General features: G+C 40.1%; 1 protein-coding gene and 1 long non-coding RNA gene across 2 annotated transcripts; one reads left to right on the top strand and one right to left on the bottom strand.

Annotated features, from left to right (window-relative positions):
• Positions 1 to 154: 154 nt before the first annotated feature.
• On the top strand, positions 155 to 27,474 carry ngfrb (nerve growth factor receptor b). The gene is made up of 6 exons (XM_063892790.1): positions 155 to 504; positions 4,520 to 4,661; positions 10,689 to 11,045; positions 21,920 to 22,175; positions 22,666 to 22,826; positions 24,081 to 27,474. Exons 1-6 carry the CDS (start codon positions 451 to 453, stop codon positions 24,422 to 24,424), a joined length of 1,314 nt encoding a protein of 437 aa, XP_063748860.1. The 5' UTR covers positions 155 to 450; the 3' UTR covers positions 24,425 to 27,474.
• LOC134870562 (uncharacterized) lies at positions 3,401 to 5,229 on the bottom strand. Its single transcript, XR_010166582.1, has 3 exons — positions 5,213 to 5,229; positions 4,496 to 4,654; positions 3,401 to 4,343 (listed from the first exon to the last, which is right to left on the bottom strand). It is a non-coding gene; the product is annotated as an uncharacterized LOC134870562 (long non-coding RNA).

Below are 27,474 nucleotides of genomic sequence, written 5' to 3'. Positions count from 1 at the left end.
TGTGTGTGTGTGTGTGTGTGTGTGTGTGTGTGTGTGTGTGTGTGTGTGTGTGTGTGTGTGTGTGTGTGTGTGTGCGCGCACAGTGGGCGTGGAGAGGGAGATGGCTCCTTCCCTGAAGCCTTTGAGCTGAGCGTCATATGAGCCCAGTTGGAGAGAAGCGCACCGGAGACGATCATCCAATGGGTCAATCTCAGCGAGTGTATTCCCAGACTGGATCCTGCGAGCAGCTCCTGGACTGACAGATTTCCCCGCAGCGATAAACACTTGGCAGTGTGAAGTCACCTGGAGAGTTCCCTTTTTCTTCTTCTTCTTCTTCTTCTTCTTCTTGTTCTTCTTCTTCCTAAAAGTCAACTCGAAAGAAAAAAGCGCAGCAGCGATGACAGCCGAGCTTATTTCACGTGGAAGTGACTGAGACCCGCATCGCTTTATCCGATTGACTTTTCTGTGAGGATGCAAAGGAGATACAGAATGCAGTCCGTGTTTATAGCGTTGTTACTCGGAGTGGTGAGTACGAAGTGTTTTAAATGTCTGACCTAAACTTAACACGTGCACAACTCCGCATCTACACATTAAAATGGGGCTTATTTATTCCTGCTTTCTTTTTATATAAATATAACTCTTTTTCCTCCGTCCAGCCTTCAGCCTTATCACGTTTTGACAGGGAATCCCCCGGAAAATCTCTGTAAAGTTAGACTTTCCCCTGCACCAAAGTGAGATTTCACCTACTTCATGACAGCTTACATTTCACTAGTTTGTTCTCTACTTGTAGAAATATCTTTTAGCAGATATTTTATCCTTGAAAACTATCAAACTCAGTGCACCTGTTCTGCATGTCTCATGGCGGTGCAGAGCGGATGTATGCAGCAGCCATTCAGGTTGATACTCTATAGCTCCAGTTGCTGGATCTGTATAGTTCCACCCTTCTCAGTTACATGTGGCCCTACAGACGGCAGAACAATAACAATGTCACAGTGGCCCCTGTGCAGGAGCTTGCCAATAAACCATGTGTTAACGGACGAGGATGATTTACTGTAATTTCTCTGTCGGAGCAGAAATCAACAAATCTTGAGAGGATGTAGGAAGCTCTGGGGACTTTATCATCTCCCTACTTTCCCCAAGGCTGTGCAGGCCCCAGAAGGAAATATATTTTCCAGTGTGTTTTCTATCTGACAGGACATGGCCAGTCAGGACTGCACAGCTTGCCAAGGTCCTGTTTAAAGAACAGGCTGCATCACTGATACATGACAGCTGCCCCCACTGATGGCTATGCATCCTCGGCTGGCTCAGCACATGCAATATTGAAACAGCCCAAACCAACCCCCCCCTTAACTCTTCCTCTCCTCCTCTCACCTCAAATCTTCCTCCCTGTCTGTTTGCTCTTCATCTTCATAAGAGATGTTGATTCAGAATCGTTTGGGATGGCATTAGCTGTAATGTCATTGCCAGAGGTGGAAGAAGTACTCATATCTTGGACTTACGTAAAGTACCAGAGTTTAGGAAAACTCGGTTACAAGTGAAAACCCTGCATTGCAAATATAACTCAAGTAAAATTACAAGAGTATTAGCATCAAAATATACTCAAAGTACGGAAAGCAAAACTACTCATTATGCAAATTGGTCTATTTTCCTAATAATATATACCATTTTTATTTAAGTGTTAATTATATTTCATATTAATAACACATCGGCAAAGTATCTAAAGGTATTAAACAAATGTAGTGGAGTAAAGTATACAATTTACCTCTGAATAGTAGTGCGGTAATACTTCAGTAATGTACAAGAGTACATCTACTGAGTTACTTTCCACCACTGGTCATTGCCCATGGTGATCAGCATCCATGGCTGGATTTAAATAAGGCCCAGCTTGTAGGAAGGCTGGCATAGAGGAACTGTAATGGCTTAATGAGTGCTGACAGCTCAGGTCCAGAGGTTAACTGCCTCCAACAGAGAAATGACTGCAGCATTAGTAGGATTGGTTGCTCTGGAGACATGTGTCCAGATGCTCCTGCGCATGCTTTAGTATGCGATTGTTGATGTGTGTGTGATTGCTTTCTTCCTAGCTGCAGGGAGTTGGGCTAACAAAAGTTGAAATCCCAAACTTCCATCTCGAAACCAATTACAGGAAACTCACAATTCAAGCTCGAACTTGCTAAGTGCATTATTGTCTTTCATTCCACCAGCTATTTGCTCAAATTACATTACCCTGTAATTCATCTGTATGCACCATTTAGCAGTCATTAGTGTTGCACTTTAATCTGAGTTTTCTACATTTGAGATGCTTTGGTGTTGCACCCTCACCCGGAGTTAGAATGGGGTCAAAGAAAGACTAAGTAGAAGCCAAGCGCCGGATCTTGGAGTTGTTTCAAAAGTTTCAGTGAGTCGTATTGGAGCAGGTTTGTTCATGTGAGGCTGTTTATGTGTTTGCGCAAACCTATGCGTGCCGATGGGTGTGTACATTATATAAGGGGGCAGTGCAGGGGAAGCGTGTGTGATGACAGATTTTATCCATCTCTAAATTAATGCTTGTTACATAAGCTGTGTGTGTGGTAGAGAGGGTGAAATAAAGGGACAGGTGAGGAGGAAATACAGATAAATACAAACCTTTTATTTAATTGAAGCGTCAAATCTCAAGAGTAAACTTTACAAGAAAATATATTTCTGAAAAGCATTTTTGTGTATATTTAGTGAGATATATTCAGAATTCAGAAAGTAATTGCATGGGGAGAACAACCTTTTTAAGGTCCCCAGTGTTTTTTTGTATAAACAGGATAGTTTCAGGAATTGTTCAGATAATATCAGGCTTGTCTCACGAAATGTTTCAAGTCAAAAGTTTCCCCCACAAAGCTTAACACACATTTTTAAACACGCACATCGTAGTTAACTGAATACCGTACACTTGAAGGTGTATGGGCCGTGACATCATCAAGGGCAAGAGGGAGACGTGTGTGCACAAAGACACATTCACTCACACACATCAGTTGCCAGCTGATTCACAAGTGCCTGAGGGGACACTTGATGTTTTTTAGAGCTCCTGTCTCTGTCAGCAGCATTCCACACACACCTGAACCTTGGCGATTTATGCCGAGCATACCGCCTTCAGCCTTCCCTTCCCTACACACACACACACACACACACACACACACACACACACACACACACACACACACACACACACACACACACACACACACACACACACACACACACACACACACACACACACACACACACACACACACACACACACACACACACACACACACACACACACACACACACACACACACACACACACACACACACACACACACACACACACACACACACACACACACACACACACACACACACACACACACACCACCTCTACACTTACATCAAGATATAGCTTTTTCTCTGGTAATTTAGTAAGATATTGTTTATATGAAATAAAAACATGGCAACACATTTTTCTAACACTCTTTTGTGAGCTATATTGTACAACACTTCACAAATAAAATATATTTCCATATTTTAAGGACTTTAGTGCATTATGAGTGCAGTTTTAAAGTAATATGCAGGACATTTGTACATTTTATTGATGATTTATCCATATTTCCCAGGCCTACCTCAAAATGTCATTAAATGTGGCAACGGCTCGACTGCAGGTAAAATGATCTGGAAACTATTGAAACTACAAAAGAGTAAAATGATTCACATGAGTGCAATATACTTTAAAATCCTAGGCCAGCTACTCAAGATCCTCGATCAAAAACCTTGATCTGCGTCTTGTCTGTCAACAAGTTAGAGATTTGCTGTCAACAGGATAACAAAATAACCTCATAAATAAAAACAATCCCTCCTCAGGTATCTGGATTGAATTAAAGACAGGTCTCCGTTGGCCCGGTGTCAGAGGGCAAACCCCTACTTCATCAAAGTTTACAGAAAATAGAAAAAGGGTTTCTTTGCAACCCTACATCAAACATCCCAGTACATCATTTCAAAGTGTTGTAAGCAGTGCAACCAAAGAGTTTTTCATCCTTAGATTGTTTTATTTCAGTAGTTTAGGAAGCTCGATAAGAAAAAGTCCCCATATATTTTACAAGCGCATACAGAACAGAGAAAGAAGTCAGAACAATTTACAGTATGGTGTCGCTGAAATCAGCAGTTTCTTCTTTCCCATCCCATTAATCATCTCACACCCCCTTATATTTATCTTGAATCCTGTTGCACGTTCCCTGCGCTGGGACTTTTAGTGGTTCCAAAGTAAACCTGTAAGGAGACTCTGGATGATTAAAGACAAAGTATTTATTTCTGTAGTTGTTTCTCATGAAGTACTGGGCGTTTTTATCTGCTGCAGGCATCTGGAAATAGAGAAAAAAACATCTTTGCTTTGCTTGCATTTTAAAATTCTAGACAATAAATACCGTGTTTGCAGACAACAACGATTAGGGTCTTTTGTGTATTGTTGTTGGATGCTGCTGAATGTAACTGTTGATTTGCTTGTCCCACGTACAATGATCTCTGTTGTGATTGGCAGGTCGGGGCTCTGGCTAATAAGGAGGATTGTTTGTCGGGACAGTTCACGGCAACCGGAGAATGCTGTGTGAAGTGTCCGCCCGGGGAGGGCGTCCTCAAACCCTGTGAACGCACCCAGACTGTCTGCGCCCCCTGCCTGGACAGTGAGTAACAGAAAAAACAGCTGTCACACACACACACACACACACACACACACACACACACACACACACACACACACACACACACACACACACACACACACACACACACACACACACACACACACACACACACACACACACACACACACACACACACACACACACACACACACACACACACACACACACACACACACACACACACACACACACACTTTGTCCCTCTCTATGTCCTGTTTTCACTTCTGTCCCATCCCCCAAGTTTATTGAACCTCAGGTTGAGACAATTTTTACTAAATTCTGCTGATAGACAGACAAAGCTGAAAAAATTGCCAGAAGGGTAATGCTATTGAAATGCCTTATGTTTTTTGTCATAAAAATAACACAATCTCAGAGAAAACTAGATGAAACAAAAGACAACAACAAAGAAACTAAAAACTGACAGCAGACGTTGCAACAGAGCATACACCCACTCTCTGCAAAAGGCACTTAATACATTACAGCTGAGGCTGATGAAAATTACATTGATTAAAAGAAGTCTGGTTACAAACCTGGGTATTGAAGATTTAAAAAAAATGTTTCCTGTGTACTGGGCTAAATGAACATGCAAGGGATCATCCAAGGTAATAAAGTCCATCATCTCCTTTTATGGCTATCAATGAGAAGAGAATGGTTGTGTGAGCTTAGTGGAAAGTCAGAGGATCATCAAAATAATTTCACTGAAATCCATCTGATCTTTTCTAGATATTGTGGGGTTTTTACCAACTGCCTGAAATTGCCTCTAGTGTAGCTTAAAACAGATCCAAGTTTTTAAAATGACTAAACATAATACACCTTAAAATCAGTTTGGATCCATTATTGTGCAGATCCTTAATATAAATCCTTGACTTATTGAGCTAGACAGCAGGAAGAAAAGATAGATAGATGCTGGACCTATCTGTGGTCCAGCATTACTGCCCTCTTCCTGACCCTTACCATGTAGGGAGAGAAGCTGTGCTGAACAGTAAGACTTCATGAGGACACCAGTATTGAGAGGATCCAAGAGTTAGAGCAGCTAAAAAATGTTGTTGCTGTAAAAAAGTATCAGACAAGTTGTTTGTTTTGTCACTGGGATTAAAAGGCGTGGTTTTTATTTTTGTAAACTGTAGAACAAAGATGGTCAATGAAGCATCTTCAGCAAGAGGTATATTGCTGCTTCAGTGCAGTGGAAACAAATCAACAGTTATTATGTGAGGTCAAAGGTCAGTTAAGCCTGCAGAGTCCAGGGTTGGTCCTCAGCCAGTTCCTGCACAGTTCCCAGAGTTTTTCCTTTCATGAATTCCCTGATTATCCTGCGTTGAGGCGAGGAAGTGGTTGTAAAAATCCCTGAGCCAAGGAGCCTCGCACTCGGAGAGGTATTAAGACTCAAGGTCATGGGAGAATTCATAATAAAGACAGAGAAATGATTTATTTATATTTTCACATGGAATGATTTATGATTTTAGAAGTCTCAGATCAGGAGCTACATCGTTATCATATATTGTTGCCTTGTAAAGATAAAAAAAAGACCTAGACTGCTCATCACAAATGTATAAAATAAAAAAAAACAATTTCAGGTTTAATGTTATTTTTATAATGACATGAGCCGTGTCTCTGTGGTTGCAGCTTTGTGTTGCACAACATGAAGGCTTACAGGGTGATAACTATCATTCTCTCTTCAGTGCTTGTTCTGCTAAGACATGAACAAACACAGGCTGTGGCAGGCTCTCAAAACTGTCATGAGGCCAGACACACTCATGGAAAAAGAGAAATGCAAAGCAGATACAACGCTCCATCCGAAACATCACAATGATATTTTAAGAATGGAACAAACATATTGATTACATCAGTTATGCAAGCTGATACAGCTGCAGTGCGCATGTGAAAAAGCATTACAAGAACAAGTCTCAAACATCAGTCGGTTGTTAGTCAGTTACTTTTGGCCTTACCTCATTATTACTGCAGGACTTGACTCGTTTCACTTTAGGTACCAGGTCTTCATTTGGTTTCCACTGCAGATAGTACTACTCAAGTTTAGGCCCGATAATGAGATGATTGCTTTTGCACTGACACATGAAACTGCATCTTCGGCACACCTCTCTGAATCCTTTCATCTGCAACCAAACGGAGGAAGGATTGCATTTCTGTACAGCGTAGCTACAGCATAGGTGTTCAAGCAGCCATTTTTTCAAATGTATGTTGAGAAATTACAAATATATGTGGTCACTATTGTCATATGGCAGCTTGGCTTTTAAATCGGAGTGTTTCTGCAAGTTGTATCGTGATTATATCAGACCAATCGTTTTAAATGCACTTGTTTTTTTAAATTAGATTTTAGTATCCATTTCCTTAACTTAGAAAATGAAAACTGAATTTGCATCTTTGTCATATGTCACTTTTTCACTTTGGAGGTGAGATGAAACTATTCAAATTTTATGTCTGACTTTTTTTCTTACTAATTATGTTTCAACATCAACTCCCACCCATTATATGTCTTGTAGGTTTGTGTGTGAGTGTTGTTTCAGGCCTGCTGCCCACAGTTGATAGGATCATGCATTTCTAGAGACAGACAGACTGTGGTGTCCAGACAGTGAGTGTACAGGCTTCATTAAGTACAGATAGCTAACAGGGACTCAGATGTGCTAAAAACAAGGGTCGGGTGAAACACATGTACGAGTTTGGATGAATGAACAGATGGGTTGATATGAAACAGAGCATGTACAGCTGGAATAGAGACAACTTCTCAGCCAACAGCTAATGGTTCAAACACAAACACACAACTCCCACACAATTACTCAACACGCACACACAGTCATTGTCCTTATTTGTCTTTGCTCACTTTCTCTTCCTGTCCTTTAGCACTATTCATTTTCCAGAGACCACATAATCACAAGGCTCATCAATTCAGTTTATTAGAGATTTCAACAAAAATAGCTAGGAATTGTAAAACCATGTTGTAGTTTAAATAGAGTTTACACTAATTTGTTCATGGATTTTATCCCTCACATCTAAACATGTTTTTGTGGCACAAGAACAATCATCACCACAATTAAATTACTGTCAAAGAGAAGCTCTAATTAAGCTTTAAAACGTAATTGCAAGTATAGTATAAAATGGTGAGTTCTAAAACCCTTAAATGAGTAAGCATTTTAGCACTTCCTGTTCCCTCGTCTCAACTTCAGTAGGTTTTAAAATTGGTTTCTGGTAAGATACCAAGGTCTGTGGTAAATGTGAGCAGGAGCTTTCTAAGTGATGTTGTAGGAAATAAACTAAATACCCCACTTGTGAATGGCTGAAGCTTCTATTTGCTTAAAAGCTAACACGATCCTAATAAAACTCCTTAACGTCACTAGCCAAACATTTGCAGGCATTATCTTAGCGGTTGTGACTTGAAGTCATGTGACCGTGCTGTAGTTCCTTTATATCTCCTTTTTAACGTTACATTTTTACTTATAGATACAACATTTATTCCTTAAGAATCATAACAGTTGTGTTAATATGTAGAGATTATCTTGTAGAACAAACGTAAGTACCATAAACATGTGTTAGAGACAGAGTTTATTTTTTGCAATAATCCAAGATCCGATGTAAAAATCCTTCTGGATTGTTTGTCAAGAGAATCAGTGGAATGCTATCGTGAGTTTTTGAGAATTTTCTCAAAATTTCGTTAGAATTACAAAAAGAAGCAATCGATGAAAACATTCTTGTTTTAGAATGTTTGTGTTGCATGGGTGATGACAAATCAATCAATATGTAATAACATCACAAAGGGTTCTAGGGTGGTAGGAAAAAGACCTCTCAGAGAAAGAACAGAGCTGGGCGAAGAAGGGCACTCTAATGGTACAGAAGAAGGAACCATTATTGAGGTACTAAGAGGAACTGGCCAAAAGACACCAGAAGTGTGAAAGCTTGCAAATTGCTAACCCTAAGCCCAAAGACCAGAGCTGGGAGTCAAAACACAAGTCACTGGTGGAGAAGTCTGAAAAAGACCTGTCGGAGAAACACCGTGTTAAAAACAAAAGGATTCAATTGACTAAAGATGAAAGCACTGTTCTGGTGCAATATGCTGAGCCAGGAAAAGAATGTCTGTAACCCCCCTCCCCCTTCGTCATAGCGCCCCCCCCCCCCCCCCGATGCTGCAGGCTAGCGTTATTAATGTATTGACTTGCATTATTGATGCATGGCATTATGCTAATGGCTCTGAGAGCATTCGTGGGGTGCGGGGGTAAGGGTGGTGTGAGCATGTGTGTCTGTTTGTGGAAAAGGAGATAATGGGGATAGTGGGGGGGGGGCTCACAGTGTAAGACTGGACTGCTGTTTCTCCTTAAAGACATAATTTAACAAAAATGTAAAATAATCCACATTGGAAAAAACCAATTTAAGATAGATTCATCTCAAATGACCCAGTCTCCATTTGTCAGTTTATCTGTCCTCATCTCTGCTTTAATCTCTGCTTCATCAGAGCGCTCGCTGTGGTTGGTGGGCCGGAGTCAGAGACTGAAAACTTGATATGCTATGTGACACAAACCCCTTTATCTCCTAAAACCCTCAGTTTAGTTGGGTTTGGCTTAAACTAAACTAAAAAATAAAAAGTAGATTAAAAAAATGACTCAGCACCACCTGCTAAAATGGGTTTCCATGCCACTTATTACAATATATAAATAATGAATTTCGACTATTGGTTGGCACAACAATTTGGGCAAATTGTAATGGACATTTGCCCCAAAACAGTTCAAATTATCAGTAGATCAATTACACACCTAATGACGTTATCAAAATGATTATTGTGTCCTAGTTATAATTCAAAAGTAAAGATATTAAGTTTATAATCTCTTCAAAAGTATTTCACTTTCAAATAAATGATAACTGTGGTGCACATATCATGTTTGTCAACAGTTTAGAGATACTGTAGAGATTTTGAGGTCATACTTTCAGTCTAACTGACCACACACACACACACACACACACACACACACACACACACACACACACACACACACACACACACACACACACACACACACACACACACACACACACACACACACACACACACACACACACACACACACACACACACACACACACACACACACACACACACACACACACACACACACACTGCATAATTTAGTGTGTTTCCCAGTTCCCTATCCAGCCAAAACACAATTCTATAAAACATAAAATATTGATCACGTTCTCTGCAGATATATCTGTCAGGTAGACGGAGCATTTATGAAACACGTGTGATTTATGTATGATCATCATCAGAAAAAAAACAATGTATTTTATATGATTTATTTTCAAAAGTGACCCACGCAGTTACATAACCATCATTCCGTGTTACTGTGACTTTGGAAAGCTGAATCCCAATTTGTTCACAGAAATGCTTTCACAGTTTAGAAATAGAAACTACGCTTGGTGCCTAGGTATCATCCTATTATAAACTAAACATTTTGCTTTTAAAAACACAATATACACATCTGACTAAAATATTTAAATTGTAATTAAAGAGGGAAAACAGATTCAATAAAAGTAGATAAGAAATGTGTGAGTACCTCGATTAAGGTGCGTATTGGTATACAAAGTATTTGGGCAGAAATATACGCGCCAGAAAAGCTAGTTGCAGGGTTTGCCTTTATTTCAGGTGGACTTTTGTGAGAGGGGATGTTAAATTAGTGGAGGGAGGATTACAAATACCAAGATGTTGAGATAAAAGCATGAAAAACTTTCTCAAAATCTGTATTCAGGTAGAAGGAAGAACACTTTAAAGTCAAAATGAGTGGAATGCAAACATCATTTTCACTAGGTTTGTGCATCTCATCTCAAGACAATATGAGACAGTATTAAATCTAAATTGAAAAGGAAAAAGAGATTCCACACAGGAGTGAAACCAACCATGTACATTGTTGTGCATATATTGTACATGTTTCAAATGATGTCTGATGAAACTAAAGTCAGACTTCTGGATGAAAAGTTTAAAGTCTGTTTTCTTCCCTCTCCTTTTAGGTGAAACTTTCTCACAAAGCTCGAGTCACACAGAGAAGTGTCAGCCCTGCACAGTGTGCTCAGGTCTGCTCCGCATGAAGTCGCCCTGCACAGACACTAACGACGCCACCTGTGTGTGCAACTATAACTACTATTTGAATAAAATGTCTCAGCAGTGCGAGCACTGCACAAAATGTCCTGAGGGCCAGGGGATGCTGTTCAGCTGCGACTTTGACCATGACACGGTGTGTGAGGAGTGCGACGACGACACGTTCTCGGACCAGGAAAGCTCTCGGGAACCCTGCATCCCCTGCTCCACCTGCGATGAAGGGATAGTGTTGACGGCCTGCACTTCTAAGACTGATACCGTTTGTCAAGGTAAGACAATTAGCTTTAAAGATGCTCACGATGAAGTGTACACATAATCACAATGTAATAAAATCCACAGCATCCACATGGACCTGGTTATATTACATTGAGTGTCTTTTAACCTGAATTTTGGCTGTCTTTACAAAAAGACAATGAGAAGAAGGACACCACTAACAGATAAGTCTGGTAGTTATGAGGGTAGGGCCAGTAGCCTGTTAGCTTAGCACAAAGACTGGAAACAGGGGGGAACAGCTAGCAGTGCCATTGAATACATTTTTATATTCATGTAGTAAAAGTAAATAGATGGTAATATTCATAGAAAAAATGCAAAAATACAATTGGTAAAATGAAGTATCACTTGTATCTTTATGTCTTTTCCAACTTGTGTGAACTGGCGCTTTTATATTAACAATTCAGTTCAGCATGTCCAACACTTAATCGCACTATAAACTTCATCCATGAATAAAGCATTCATGGGATTGTTTCACTCTGAGTTATGAGGTAAAGTGAAATTCCGCGAAACCTGATCTATTCATTTAACGAGACACTTAATTCACTCGTTCGGTGATTTATTATTTATCGCTCAGATATTTAGCTAATGGCTTTGGGATGACCCTATCAAAACACTGGACAAGTTTACCATGAACTTCTGTTCAGGGGCCAGTAAAGTTGAATGATGAAGAGCATCGCCCGGGGTCATAATGGCCCTGAAAAGGAATTATATGAGCACATATTTTTCTCTACGGATAATAAGACCACATAATCAACACTACAGACACTGTGGGCCCATAGACCTAAATGCCATGCCAAAGCTTGTCTCATTGTCTTCCCAGACTCATCCCATCCAGATACAAAGACCACACTCTTTCCATGGAGAGGTTTAGAAGGAGGTCACATCTCTGAATTTCTTTTACTGCACAGCACCCTGTGTGTATCACAATCCAAATCACAAATTCTTAATGGCTGCAGTCACTGCTCATTCCAATGACCTGATGCCTCACAGATTAAATCAACGCTTCTGTGAAATGACAATAAAAGGAGTCTGTTGATCAGCCAGGCCGTCTGTTGGGGCAGCGGTTTGGAGGATGTTGTTATCACAGTGTGAAGACAGAGCCAGTCTCAGGCTGAAGGGGGTCTTTTGTGCCTCTCCCATGATCCCCTCTGCACTATGAGGCCTTTCAGTTTACCCCATGGGGCTACTTTAAGGAGTCAGTAATGAGTAAAACAGACAGTGAAACTTATTTAGATTTGGCTTTCATATATTTTTCTGACTGTTTCCTTCTGTTTCGGAAATGTTATGCCTCACTTTGAGTTTAATGTAAGTCACACTTGAGGATTTGTGTTTTTTAAAGACTCAAGGGTCAACATCTTGCACATATCAATTGATATTTGTAGTTTGATGACACTGTACGGATTCAACTTGATTTGAACGAAGAAGCACTGCAATTCTCTGTTCTGACAACATCTTTGAGGAAATGTTATTGGAATATACCCAAGTAGGAAACCGAGCAGAACCCTACTGTGTTTTTCGTGCAAATTTGACAGTGTATTACTAGATTTGCTGACGTTAGTAATCCCAGTGACACACTTCGCAATTTGGTGATGGGTGGTTGATATCAGTTTGGGTTGTATTCAACATAAAGATGGTCAGTTAAAGGTGTAGAATACATTAGGCCTCTACCAAAAACTCTAAATGCAAGTCTAAAGTTTTCTTATTACTTGCTAATGTTAGCCACTGGTTAGACCAGGGGTGTCCAAACTACGGCCCGGGGGCCAAATGCGGCCCGCAGGCCTTTTGAATCGGCCCTCAGCACATTCTAAAAGTATAATGGAATATGGCCCACAGATTAAACTTCTGCATGTCTTATATTGTACTTCTCAAATACAGTATATGTTCAGATATATTAATGAGCCCAATTTAAAATAAATTCAGTCATTTAGAATTTAAAACATGTTCTATCAAATCTTAGTTGATAAAAAAAAAAGCAATAACTTATTTCTATAACAAGCTTGAAATGTAACCTTCATATTTACTCTTATTATCAGCACTCTGAGGCTTCTGTTTTAAGGAATGAGCTGCCAACAGAATAAATGAACCCTAAAGACGGACGGGATGTAGGCTGTTCTTTCCTTAAACCATTTGAAAGTATCGCGCATTATTCACCTGCATTTGATTTGCTTTACTAACTTATAACTTAACTTATGAGGCAATACTCACCTCTAGAAGTGGCCCAGCTCTCCATTTATTTTTCTGTATGTGGCCCTCGGTGAAAAAAGTTTGGACACCCAAGGGTTAGACTATATTCAGCTTTGTTTAACAGCTTCATGAGAAGACCGGCCCTCTGAAGTTGTGCTGTGTTCAGTCATGTGTCTAGGAAAGCTGTTGGTGGTCAGTCAATACAATAAATCAGTAGAGTCTGTATAATAAACAATAGTGTCTCTTGGTATTTCTACTTTTCTTATTTCTCATGTTCAAGATCTAAAATTAGACATGGTGGGAAGCTGTCCCAACAATAGAGCTGAGCAGAGCAACAAAAGCAATGTAATGAGAAACAGACCTCAACTTAAAACTGTTCATTTATAAGACTTCTGTTACTTTGAGTTATTGACATTTTTTACACTGTTTATCAAACACATCGTAACTGATTAATCAAACTCTACAAGTGGTATATATTGGCTGTCCACATATTGATTAGAAAAGTACTGTGAGTAAACGCAACATGAAAGATTAATAAATTGCCTAGCGTCTGCCCAGCTTTGTCCAACACAGGGAAAATCCCACAAACAAAAGATGTTATTTAATAAGCAGAAGTGGACACAACATGTATTGATGTTTTTCTACAAAGTGCCCCTCTTCTGTAAAAAAAAACATCTTCCATTGAGGATGATGCTTTAATGCAGCTTTGATTCAACTTGTGGTTTGTCAAAGAAGCGTGGTGGATAGAGAGATGATTCATCCAATATCAAGATGTAAGGAGCCAGAGCTCCAATACTAAAACATCCGTAAGATAGCTAATACAGTATGCGTCATGATGAATGTGAATTTGCTGTGATTCCAGGCACGACGCTCACTGTGTATGGGCTTCATCATCATATGTTATTCCTAACTCTAACCCAATATTCTGCTCTTTATTTCTTATGTAATCTTTTTACCGAAGCACAAGCGTTATCAGCACTTACAAATCTGTAGTGCTGCCAGACGTCTATATCCATTAGTGATGTGGAGTCAGGCGACACAAGCCTGAAGGCTAAAAGCAGTCAAGATGGTGGAGGGAGAGCGAGGAGAAGGCCATTGCCCCAGAACATACAAGTCGTAACTTGAGACATTGGAAACATAGTTAATGTGGAGGAACAAGAACACCACCTTGACTGTAGTGTAGGTTATCTTTAGAAAGAAAGCTGGAGTTACTGCTGTTATTATTTGGTTTATATTTGATTTGGTTAGTAGAGAAATCTCCCCTTTATGTGGATACAAGCTCAGCTGTTATGTTGGGTGAAAATTCAATTTCCCTGTTCTTTAAAAAGGGATTAGAGGTTTGTTTTGAGTCTTACGAGGAAAAAAACAGACTCCCTTCATCTCTCTGATGCTAAAACATGCTTATAGGGACCAGACTTTGTTACGTTATAGACCTACAGAGTTGAGGGTCTGAAGGCAAGATGCTTATCAAGTGTGTGATATAACTTCCCCTCTTCTAGAAGCCGCAAAGCAAGGTCAGAGGTTGAAGGTCAGGGATGGATTGTATGTGGAGAGGGGTCTTTGTGGAAAGATCAGGCAGTATGAGTTTCCTCTGGGGATGTCTGCTAAACAGCGCAGCATAATCCCCCCCCAAATCCTTTCAGGGGGCACGACAACACGAGACAAGTGCAGTTGGTTAGCTCTCTAATTATCTGCCCCCTCAAAGTGACATCGTCTGTGTTAACACAACCAAGACAACCCAATACTGTATGGGTTAACTTTGACAGCTAGAAATGATGTATATGCATATGCGACTGACTTTTGTTTTTATAAAATGAAATTTGTCCAGGTCACGTTTTCTATTAATAAAATAGTATAGCAACCACACCATTCAAAAAGGTCTATGTAAGCTTATGTTTATTTAGTTATAGATAGGTATAGTTTTGAAGGCATTAGCAACACTTGAACAATCTTTAGCTATATACTTTGGTTTCCTAAACATCATTCAATTGCAGGACTCTTTTCCCACAGTCATTACCTTTACACTTTAATGATTTAATACATTCTAATAAAAGAATAAACTTGCATATAAAACATAAATGAGGCAGCACCTTTGTTTCTGTATAAATAAACTGGTTTATATGACTTGGTAATTACTCAATTGATCGCAGGGTAATAACTGTCAATCCCAGAGAGAATATTTAAAAATGCACTTTCAAAATTCGCTTGGTTAGCCAATGTCAACACACTGGGACAAAAGCATTTCACACCATGTTTGAAGTAGAACGAGCAATGCTTGACAGAGAAGTCGCTGTCAGTTCTTATCAGCCTGAGGTTTTGGCTCAGAGACCTTAAGGCTTGAGGAAACATGGGTTTTCACTTGTCGAACCCTGTTTCTCTTTGAGATTGACGCACATATGTGGCCTGACCTATCACCCAAAATCTGGCTTTCTAGTCCTTTGGCAGCAGGGGTAACAGGTTGAGGTTTGCATCATGCAGTAATTATAACAATTCATGCACAATAAAGATGTTACTCAAATATGAGACACAAAAACACACACAAGAGGCCATGTAGATGCAGATGGGCACCGATTCTCCTACGCACAGATCGAAATCAATATGATGACATATTGAATATAACAGATCTGAGACAGCATATGGGAGGATGAAGGTCGAGTGGGTGCAGTTAAAAGGAAACAAAAGGGGGGAGAGGAGGGGAAGGTGATTGACCAAGTGCATTTGGTTATTGAATTTCTAGGTGAGTAGGAGGAGGGAGTCGTTTCCTTCCTGAGTTTGGTTGACCTTAATGATCGACAGGCTTCCCGCCAGGAATCAGAAAGCGTGATCTGCTAACTAGCCCCATGCCCACTGCACTCAGGGCCAGAGCAGTTGAACTAAATCGAGCCATAAGCACAAAGGAAGGGAGATAAGAAAATAAAGAAAAAGAGGCACACATGCAGTGTAAATGATAAAAGTGGCATGTTTACTGATCAATTTCTTTTAAAAATGGCTGATAAGGTAGAGGTAGACAAAACAAGGCTCTTGACCCTTGGTCAGTGTAGCACATACTAAAGAAACACAATGTTAGCCTCAACCTTAATATTTAATCACCAGAGGAAATCGGACATACTACAATGAGCTGTGAGCTGTTTTATAAGCTCAATAAAATATCAAATGTATCTTGTTTAGAGTACAGCTACTACTGTAGGTAGCAAGACAGGCTTTATAAATGCTAACATGTGCAGTTTTCAAAAGAGCAGACAAACAGTTAAATCCATTTCTAAAACATTCTCTTAAATTTCAGTTTTTAAAAGCAAAAATTCTCCATCCATTAAATATCATTTATCAATCAGGAAAAACCGCTTCAATATTTGGACATTTCCAAAGCTTGACGGGCATACCAAGCCTAGCTATGGTTGGACACTCACAGTGCGTGGGAGGGGCTTGGTAAACCTTTCATTCCAGCAAGCATCCGACAGATAAAGCGAAAAAGACAAATGAAATAGGGTAAAATGCCATCGACATTTCGGATTTCCTGCGTCCAAAGCATTCACATCAATAGCCGTGAAGAATCGACCAACCCGTCAGACTCAACAATTCCCAGTCTTTGTATTGCACAGTCACTCATTGTATGGCTATGGCTTCGTCTTCACTCATCTACTGACACATATCTCCACTGACTTCAGCTCTACGTCCACATCTGACCTTCCCTCTTAACCCTTCTGCTCCCTACTCCACACAGTACAAGCATTGTAACAATAAAGGGAGTTTTAAAGTTGACCGAGACCCCTTCTCTGCTGCTAAACAAGAATTGACCCCTTGTGGCTGTGACTCAGACTCCTGAAGTCGCCTGCCACACCCCAGGAATTTTCCCCTCTGCATTCCTGGGTACATTTTTTGAGGTGATTTGGCATGAGTGGGTGTTTTGGTGCAAGGGTGACCACAACACTTGCGCTTTCGCTCGTGCCGTTCATTCTTTGCCAAACGCTGTGCCCGGGACTCAAGGATTTATAGCATGGTAGGGTATTGTGTCCCTGCCAAGACTTTTCCTCAGCGATATTTATCTTTTTTCACTGCCATAGTGGTCTAGAGTTAATCACCCAAATGTGGCATAAAGAAGGAATTTCATGCCATTTAGTTTTGTGGGCTCATTTAAGGGATTATGTCTGTCAAAGTAGAAGCTTTTTTTGTAGTCCTACAATTTTTTTAACATAAAATTCAGGAGATTAAGATATAATGTTTTTACAAAAATGTGTAAATTGACTGGCATTGAGTTTGTGCAAACACATCATTAAGATGCACTGCTCTATCATGCTGTTCATTCATGATAGGCTACTGTTTCTAATACTTACTGTTTATATTTAACATACGTTTGTATTGTTATTTGTACTTATGTCTTCAAGGGGCCCTATTGTACTTTTGGGAAATTAAAGCATGTAAACATGTCACCGTTGGGAGGCACAAAATACAAATATTAACCAGAAGCCTCTTTTAAAATAAGGAAACAAGAAGAAAGTTTGCCAGATTATGTACAGATAATTGACTGATTGGAATTTATAACTGATTAAAAAAGTGGCACCAGAAACTGAACAAAAGAAAAATCTGTTATGGATAATAAATGACAATGAGCCCAGCACACAGGAAGAGGATAGGGAGCTGCAGAACAGAAAGATATGGAGAGAGAGAACAGATGCTGAGAATGAGGCCTGGTCGATAAAAGCGATGCAGTTACTCCTCTGCACTCTCGGGTTTCTCTGGTTGACCTCTACGAGTGCTGATCACATTCTGCCGCAGAACACGAGAGAAAACACACACACACACACACACACACACACACACACACACACACACACACACACACACACACACACACACACACACACACACACACAGGGGTGTGTTCCATCTGGACCACGTTGGCAGGAAAATGAGATGGGTCATGCAAGGTAGGAGTCGAGCCAAAAGGCCTCAAGGAGAAAGGAGAAAGTGATTGATGCTGGGCCGGAGGAAATCACAAATGTTCAACATGGATCAAGAAAACGGGGGTAACAGCATTCTTCGTAATCTTTACTAATCCCTTCATTTGCACTTGTTGGAATGCTTAGCATCGATGTAAAACGTCATTGGTGTTGGGCAAGTCCTGTCAGCAATCACGGCTGTGCTCAGGTGTAATAACATATTATTAAAAAAATAACTTGTTTGTCGGAAGCCCCCCCATTTTGCTTTTTGCTAAGTCAGCTATTAAAGTATATGATGTGGAAACAGCAACAAAACCTGTTCAAAGAGGTTTCAATGACGAGTTTTACGCAAGGCGTGGCCGCTACAGAACACACACACACACACACACACACACACACACACACACTCTTTCAACAAGACTTTTCTATGTTGTTACACATCTAATCCTGGCAACTACACTTTTCCAGTAGCCCAAATTTCCAGTTACACATTAATCATTACCAGAAAAACCCAGGAGGAAAATTCCCAAATCTTCACTAACAACCAAATGATGTTCAACAATGAATACAATAAAAGTTTGTTGACACAGTTACAGTAGACTGAACCTTTAATTTTGACATTCCTTTTATGATCTAATGTTCAATGACAAGTTACAGACACATTTTGACTGGTAACACATTTCCTCTAAGTGTGCACTCCTATTATTTAAAAAAGAAACACAATATGAAAGCACAGTGAGGTTTCTGTGTGGCTCCTATTTTGGTGATGGGATCAGAGATAGAGTATTGTAGAAGAAAATAAACATTTATTAAGTACAGGAAAATAAAAACTAACATTCATGTTGGTATAGCCATTCTTATTTGTATTACAAAACACGAAATATCCACATCATTTTTATCCAATGAAAGCTATGCATCTCGAATTTGTAAAATCTTTGTATTATAATTGCACAAAATATGGATTTACGTGGTTTTCCCAAGAAAAAGACAAATGCCAACACACATTTTAGGAATGAATAGGTTCTTTTGTGGCATGATGAATTACAATTAATCCTATTCCATGCTTTGCAACATATTTTTTGATCCTTATTTAAATGCATGCGCTATTGACTTTTTAATTTGTTGCAATTTGGAGGGCAGGACGGACAGCAAAGAACTAGATCCAGAAAGGTACAGCTGTCAGATATAGGTGACTGAAAGTCCATACAACAAGGGAAATAAAATAAAAAGAAACTGCCCAAGAATATCAAAAGCATTTCTAAATGAAAGGAAACTTTGAATACCTGACAAAAAAATAAACTTGAAAACAGAAGAAGACATGAAGGAATTTGCTCAATCATTATGAGCAAACAATGAGGTCATAATCATCCATGCTCAGTTTTCCCCTGATACTAGTAGTTAAATGTACAGAGCTACAAGTCTTGTTTTTCATTTAAATGCATATGTTTGTGTACACTGTTTTCTGAAGTTGAAGATTATTTTTGCAATACTTGGTTGGATGGTTCTGGTGTTTTTATTCGAATAGCTAGTGACTCAAAGGTACAGTATAAGAGAGCTGTTCTTGAGTCGATCATTAAGATGTCTAAACATAATAAAAGTGGTCCAGTAACCATTGGGCTCTCTGCATAGTGGAAAACCGCTGAGCACAGCAGCAGCAGGTCACTCCCCTCTAAGCCCAGACAATTCGATGTGAGAGGTTCAGTAAAGGCACTTAGGGCCCTGTATTAACTGTTCATATAGGGAAGGAGAGCACAGTAATGCACAGAGTAAAGCATATAGGATGGATGTGATAAATGGTTAATGAACTAAATAAATAAAAGATATAAGCAAAAAGGTTAGACAACAATGATGTTGCGTTAACTATCAGTGGAGGGGTTCACTAGACGCATGCAGAAAATAATCTGCGTACAAATGACCATAAGACTGACTGACAGAAAAGGAAATGCCTGATGGGAGCAAGCAAAAGTAAAGCCGGGGGTAAAATGGATAGAGAGAGGATTGAATGATAAGGATGAGGAGGGGGCATTTGTGCCGGACAAAGAAGATTTCTGTCAATGAATGGTGTCTGGTTTCAAGTGAGGGGCAGAGAAAGACAAGCTATGGTGCTGCTGGTGGTGTGTCTGTATGTGTCTGTGTTTGTCTATGGGGGGGGGGGAGACTGAGGAGGATGGGAAGGAATTTGATACGCAGCACTTCATAAATCAGAAGGGTGTCTGTATTTTGTGTTACTTACGCACTTTGTTAACAGATATTATTGGTGTTTAAAATAAAAGGGTGCCACCTATTTAGTATTGCACTCATAACATTGTTAGACTTAAGAAGGAAATATTACGAAAATCATCTTTTAAATTCCAGGATAAAATGTCCATGACCAGATTGATTTATAAGGACTCACTCTAAATAAATCTCCATCCTGAGATTGCATTGACTGTATATTGTGGTGTCCTCTAAAGCTTAACAACACACTTCAATAAATGTCTGGATTTAGAGAACAGAAATAAGGGGGATTTAAATTAAGTTTACTGCAAGAAACCCAAAGCCTCAAAGTTCCAAACGTTAAATAACATTACATACAAAAGATGTGTGTGTTTTAGCATGCTGCATGACCTAATAGTAAATGACAGGACGTACACTTAAAAATGCCAAAATGTCCAATCTACACCAGGGTAAAAAAAAACACAGAGGAAATTCCTGGAGACATCTATGATTAACTCAACCTAGACTTTAAAATAGGTATATGACTGCATGGACTATATGACCTAGAAATACTTCTAACAAAACAAAACACTTATCAAGGGTCAGATGTTAAATAAAACTGGGATATGCACAGTGAAGTAGATAAACCTTCAAGGAAACATCTTTCCTGTTGGGCTTTAGAAAACATATGACCCTAAGATCATCTTAAGACTCATTTTTAGTGAGAAAAATCAATGAGTTTAAAGGTTCAGGCTTAAGAAAGATGGACATCTATCATAATAAGTTAATAGGATGTTCAGCATATTGGTGTCGCCATAAAGTACTTATCACATCTTTATAATTCCTTCAGCTAAAAGCCCCACAGCCGCTCAATTACATCCGTCCAAATAAGCTCTCATAAAAAATGTTTTCACCTCATTAGTGAGAAATGGCTCAGTGGCTCTCCCGAGATATTTACAGCCCTTGAAGGCCAACGAGATGGTTTCCTGTTGACGATGTGAGTAACTGTAAGTAAGTGACAGGCGAGGATAGGTTTCTACATCCGCGGTGAGGAGCGAACACGACTGCTTAGCTTTAATGGTGGGGGGAAAGTGGCCAGGACTGGATGGACATACTAGCTCTTACCTACATTAATGGGTCACTGGGGAGGAAGGGAAATGACCGCGTGATGTGGGATTTAGAGTGTGCATGTTGTATGTGTTTGCAGGCATGAGGAACATGTACGTTTACACTGGTAGAAAAAGTAGTAGGAGCATCAAGATCTGTCTTAGTGTCATATTTGTAGTCATATTTAATTATCCGATATAATTAAATCATATCTTCTAGCTGAAAGTATCCTGCAGCGTATCAGAGAGTCTACAGTATGTTCCTCCATCTGCTGCTTCTGATTGTGGGGCAACCTTTAGCCTGCAGGGTTTTTTCTCTCCGTGTTGCCATTTTAAAGTCTGTGAGAAAATGTTTTCTTTTGATTTGATTATAGATTAAGTCTCTTTCAGTTTATTGTTTTAGGTGATTCAGCTCCTAAACTTTGCTGTTTTGGTTCATTTTCACAGCTCTGACGGCTTCTGACGATTTCTTTTCGAACTTCACGGCGCCCTATGATAACTTTTTCGATTATGAGCTCCTACCAGAGGGCCCTCCGGACACCACATCACCCACCAGTACCACCACTACCCCCACCAGTACCACCACTAGTAATGGTGACTCTAAGGAGCCGATCTACCATCTGAACAACAAACTCATCCCCATCTACTGCTCCATCCTGGCCGCCGTTGTAGTCGGCCTCGTGGCCTTCATCATCTTTAAGAGGTGAGGAAAAAGCACACAGTAAGACGAAAGATGCCTCATGATACCTCACGGTCGCTGCTGGATTTCAATATAGTACTTCTGAGTTGCCCTTCATTTTGGAAAATGTATACAACATAATCTTGTGTAGTCCTGACTCCGCGGTGGAGAACCCCTGGTCTAGGTCCCAAAACAATACTAACCAGGATGCTTTGATGTCTTTGGTTCATATCATTTTCTTGAGGTTATGACACACCCTCACTGCTCTCATTAGATTAGTTTATCGCCGTAGCAAGCAGCTGTTAGCGAGAGAGCTAAAAACAAAATAAAACATGACCAGCACCCAACAGGCAAAGTTAACCACTTGCTGGTGAACATCATAGAGCATTCAGCATCTGAAGAGCCGGATGTATCCTCAAAGAGAGTAAATACTTTAAATTAAAAGATGGGCCAGAGGCATGACTTAAAATAAATGTTTTTTAGTTTATCTTCTCGTCTTGTTCCCTTTGCTCAGGTGGAACAGCTGTAAGCAGAACAAGCAAGGAGCCAACAACTGCACAGCCAACCAGAACCAGACCCCGTCACCGGAGGGAGAGAAGCTGCACAGCGACAGTGGCATTTCTGTGGACACCCAGAGTCTGCAGGAGCAGCAGGGCCAGACTCAGGCACAGACAGGTACCACACTAATACCTGTACCCAAATAGAGGACACTCCCATCTTAACAATAAATACAATAGTAGTCATTAATCAAACAATCATGCTTAAATTGTCAAATAGGTAAGTGTTTATTTGGCACGGAATACTGTGCTAATGACTTTCTTCTAATCCACAATAAGTCTGATGGCTTTTTCTGCAAATGTACACACAGGCGGCACCCTGAAGTTTCCCACCGCAACAGTCCAAAGTAAAGAATTTCCCCTTAGGAATGAAGCGTCTGCTAGCTTCACTGTGAATACGACCTTTCAAACATACTGTAGCAAATCCACAAACACGGATTACAACACTGACAGCCAAAGGGTTTGTTTTTTTGGCAGTCTCCTGGCAGTTTTCAGTCCTGTCCTGACAAACCAGTTTGAGAGAATTCAGGGCTTTTAAAACAACATGCTTGCCCAGATTATGGAAAAGAAAGGAAACAATGTGGCGTAAGCATGAGAAAAAAGGCAAAAAGCAGTGCTCTCTCTGTGGAAATATTTGGGATATGTGGAGGTAACTTTGGTGTTAAGCAATCATTGCTGTTGACTCCGTTTGACAGTCGGACAGTTTGGACAAAGAAGCATATTTTTCTCATCAGTCAGATATGCTTTCATTGCTCATGTAATGCAACTGTGCAGTGCTATTTTTACCACATGTATGTAGAAGAAGAATCGGAGGATGAAACCCTCTTTATTAGTCACATACATGCACACAGCAGAGCACACCCAGTGAAATTGGTCCTCTGCATTTAACCCATCCTAGTACTAGGAGCAGTGGGCAGCTATTGTGCAGCGCCCGGGGAGCAATGGGGAGGGGGGATTGGAGGTGTCCGGTGCCTTGCTCAAGGGCATCACAGCAGGGCCTAGGAGGTGAACTGGGACCTCTCCAAGTAGCAGTCCACTTTCCATATTTCAAGTCTCTTCGGGGACTTGAACCGCCGACCCTACGATTCCCAGTCCAAGCCCCTACTGACTGAGCCACTGCTGGACCGACTGAGCCACTGCTGGACTGACTGAGCCACTGCTGGACACAATCACTTCCCTTTTTCATTTAATTGCGAACAACTTAGGAGTTTACGGTCAGGATGTAGGTGGAATCGTTTCTGTGCTATATTAGTCAGTCAGAGAGTAATTTGTAGGGATTTCTCAGAATACTCCATGACCGGAATCAGTCTTTTTCTGTTAGATTATATCAATTCAAACACTAAATGTCACCTTGTTTTGTTTACCTCTGCAGTTGTCAACATGGATGAAGAGCCATGTTTGCTCCTTCCTCTCCACACCAGAGAGAAGGTGGAGAAGCTGCTGTTCAGTGGCAGCGAAGGAGACGACTGCAACCACATGGAGGACAGCGACTGGTGCAACCTGGCGGGCCTCCTGGGATACGAGGAGGAGCGGATCGCCATATTCCAGCAGGAGGAGCATCCCGTCCGAGCGCTCCTGTCTGACTGGGCGAGCAAGGACTGCGCCAGCATCGACATGCTGTGCACGGCGCTGCGCAAAATCAACCGCGAAGACATCGTCCAGAGTCTGGTGCTGAGCCCGAGTGCTACAAAGCCCACCGCCACTTCTGTAGTGTGATTTTAGCGAGGGAGCAAAACCACCTTAACCTTAAAATTATTCCATGGCAACACTCAATCCATATAATTCATGCTAGAACCGCTTCAAGCCATTCCCTCGTGAAGCCAGCAGTCAAATACCACAAGTCCTGGGGAATTATTTCAAGTTTAATCATGGGGGAAGAAAAAAACTGAATGAATACCAAAGTACGGTATTAAGCCCATCCCTTTAGGATGTAATCATTATCAATAATTGTTTTTTAAATCCACACAATGTAAAGCCTGTGTCAATGGAAATTGGCTATACAGATTTAATTTTGGAGCCTGAATTTACAATCCAGTTTACCATTTTCTGACTTTTAACGAAGCAGACATTGGCACTTTCACATGGGTCCCCGGCTCTTATATCCCAACAACTTGATCCCCTGCAACTTCACTCTTAAATATTAATAGTCCTCAGTGATAGCGTGTTGTATCTCTAAATGTTACCTTGCAAATCTATGTTACCAAAGAGGAGAACAACGACTCCAGAACATACCTGACAAGCAACATTATTTACATGCCTTGTTAGGCTTTTGCTGCCCGATGTGGAAATGACAACCGGAGGAACGATGCGTTTCAACTGAACCTGTTCTCCTTCTGCAAAGATTTACGACACTGAGCTGCGAGAAATTCATCTGGACTTAAAGGTTTCAGCAGACTCTTTCCTTTTTCCGACAAGTGCTATAGGAAGTGCTGGCTGGACCAACTCGGTGGTCTGTGGGGCAGGTCATTGAGCGAGGCAACAAGAGAAACTATTCTATGTGCTCAGGGCCCATCTGCATAACAAAGGAGCTCCAACACAGACTCCTTCAGACTGACCCAGAAAATGAACAACTATGTAACTGTATGTATAAAGGCAGACAAGCACACACACACACCATACACATACTGACCATACATACACACATAGACCTACAATATGTAACCATGCATGCACGATTCAAACACAGGCAAAGTTCCCATAAACATTTGCATTCTTCTCAGATCCTGCCATGTAATGTATTCAACACTCATGAGGGTAGCACATATTGTTTAATGCCATTATTAACAGCCAATATAAGGTGACTCGGTCTTAAAAATGTCTTGAATCCATATAATTTGCAACATGTGCGATGGATGCTGACTTACAGTAAACAGCATGCAGAAACTAGCAACTCATGTCAGCCGGTACACAAGTTTCAAGAAAAAAAATCCGGATTCAAAACAAAAATCCAGGGTTTTCTATCTTTTTCGTTTTCTCAGGGTATCTAGAATTAATGTGCACCTGCATCAATATGACACCTATTATTACACCCTCAACAGACACTGTGTTCATCCAAATCAGTGATTCTTGCGACTGGCAATCTTTCAAACGGCTAAATTAGAGATGGAAATGATCCAGAGAAATAAAGAACAAGGGTTTCTTGTTTCCTTATTGTTTCCGACAATGACCTCTGGATGAAAGGCACGTCAGCGGACACATAAAAAGGATGTGGGATGATCGGACTGAGGTAAAGGGAAAGAGGTTTGGATGACTTAAATGTAAAGGTGAAACCCAGGAACTGCATTAACATAGGTCAGCTTGTTTAAGTATAAGCATGTTGTGTCTATTTGGTTTGAACTTGTCAAATCTTACTGAAAGTTTATTATTATGCTGCCAAGTGACAACCCTGAGCACCTAGCATTGTTTTTGTTTTCTTTTTAAGGTAAAATAATAGAAGGAGCAGATAGTTTACTGCAGTTGTACCTATACCACCAACTTCATCTGTTGCTTTCAGGTACAGATTGTATATTGTTACTAACCACTAGCATACTGAGCGTCATGCTGTAGTGTTACTTTAAATGAAGGTATTCTCACTCTACTCTCTAAGGGTTGTAGTATTTTAATACCCATAACAATTGTAAATGGTATTATGTTTCTCTTGTTGTCCTAGATTTTAGTACTTTAACATGTAATTAGGTCTGTTTCGCATCACAAGTGCCTGGCAAACTATGTCATGTGTCCGCTGATGTTTTATATTCGTTGTTTATAGCCATATTTGTCGGTATGTTTTACTTCAGTTGTCATTTTTTAACTTAATAATTTGTATTTTTTCTAGTTTCTCTTTAGTTGTACTGTACAATATCTATGTGAAAGGGACGTTGTTACAATATCAATGCTGTCCTAGTTGAAAAGTTTAAGAAGGGCAAAAGGAAGGTTTGTGTGAGGTACTGTTAAATATAATCATTCACTATCATGTGTGAAAGCAGTGCGTCATTAACACTGGACATGAATAGGGATCACACGTTTTTATTTTCCTTTAAGACTAATCAGCATTAATTGTCAATTTGGACACATGTACAGTCCCAACAAACTCAACTCTACAACATTATAATACTCTGAGTTTGGAGTGCACTGTAAAGAAAGTCAATCATTTTGGAAAACATTAGATTTCTTTCTAAGAGTTTAATGAAAAGAACGATACCACTACAACCTTATCGATGTCAATTCAGACCAACAGAGTTACACAAAAATAAATATAATTCTGGTAGATAAGCAGTAAGGATGGGTAACTTGAGAGACATGTTAAATATTAGCCATAACTACAGGACTACCTTCCCTGAAAGCTCTTTGTTTGTTGTACAATAACTCACTACTATCTTCAGAGATGTAGTTCACATCTCTGAAGATACATGTTATTTTCCTTGGACAGTATTTGTTTTGTTTGATAGATTTGAGAGATTTATTTAGTGACCAGACATTGAATTGTGTGTACAGTTAAAACTAACTGAAGGTGACACATCATGATATTGCACTTGCGAGAAACGAAGGAGTCCTGCAGCAGGGTTTTCAGGGAAGATGTGGGGGACTAAAAGACTGTTTGGAGGATAATGTTTCTTAAAAGCCCTGGTAATGTAGCTCAAGAAGCAAGTCGGACAGTGCACCAGGAATGAATTGTACAATAATGAATGTTCCTTGTATACTAATACATATACTGTACTATACTTAATGTGAATTTGCAAAATTCCTACATCAGACAAGTTAAACCAATAATAAAGCTCTTGAATCCA

Source organism: Eleginops maclovinus, chromosome 10 (assembly GCF_036324505.1).
Source record: "Eleginops maclovinus isolate JMC-PN-2008 ecotype Puerto Natales chromosome 10, JC_Emac_rtc_rv5, whole genome shotgun sequence".
NCBI lineage: Eukaryota > Metazoa > Chordata > Actinopteri > Perciformes > Eleginopidae > Eleginops > Eleginops maclovinus.
Note: the sequence above shows the minus strand (reverse complement) of the source record. Positions and strands in the feature narration are given on the sequence as shown.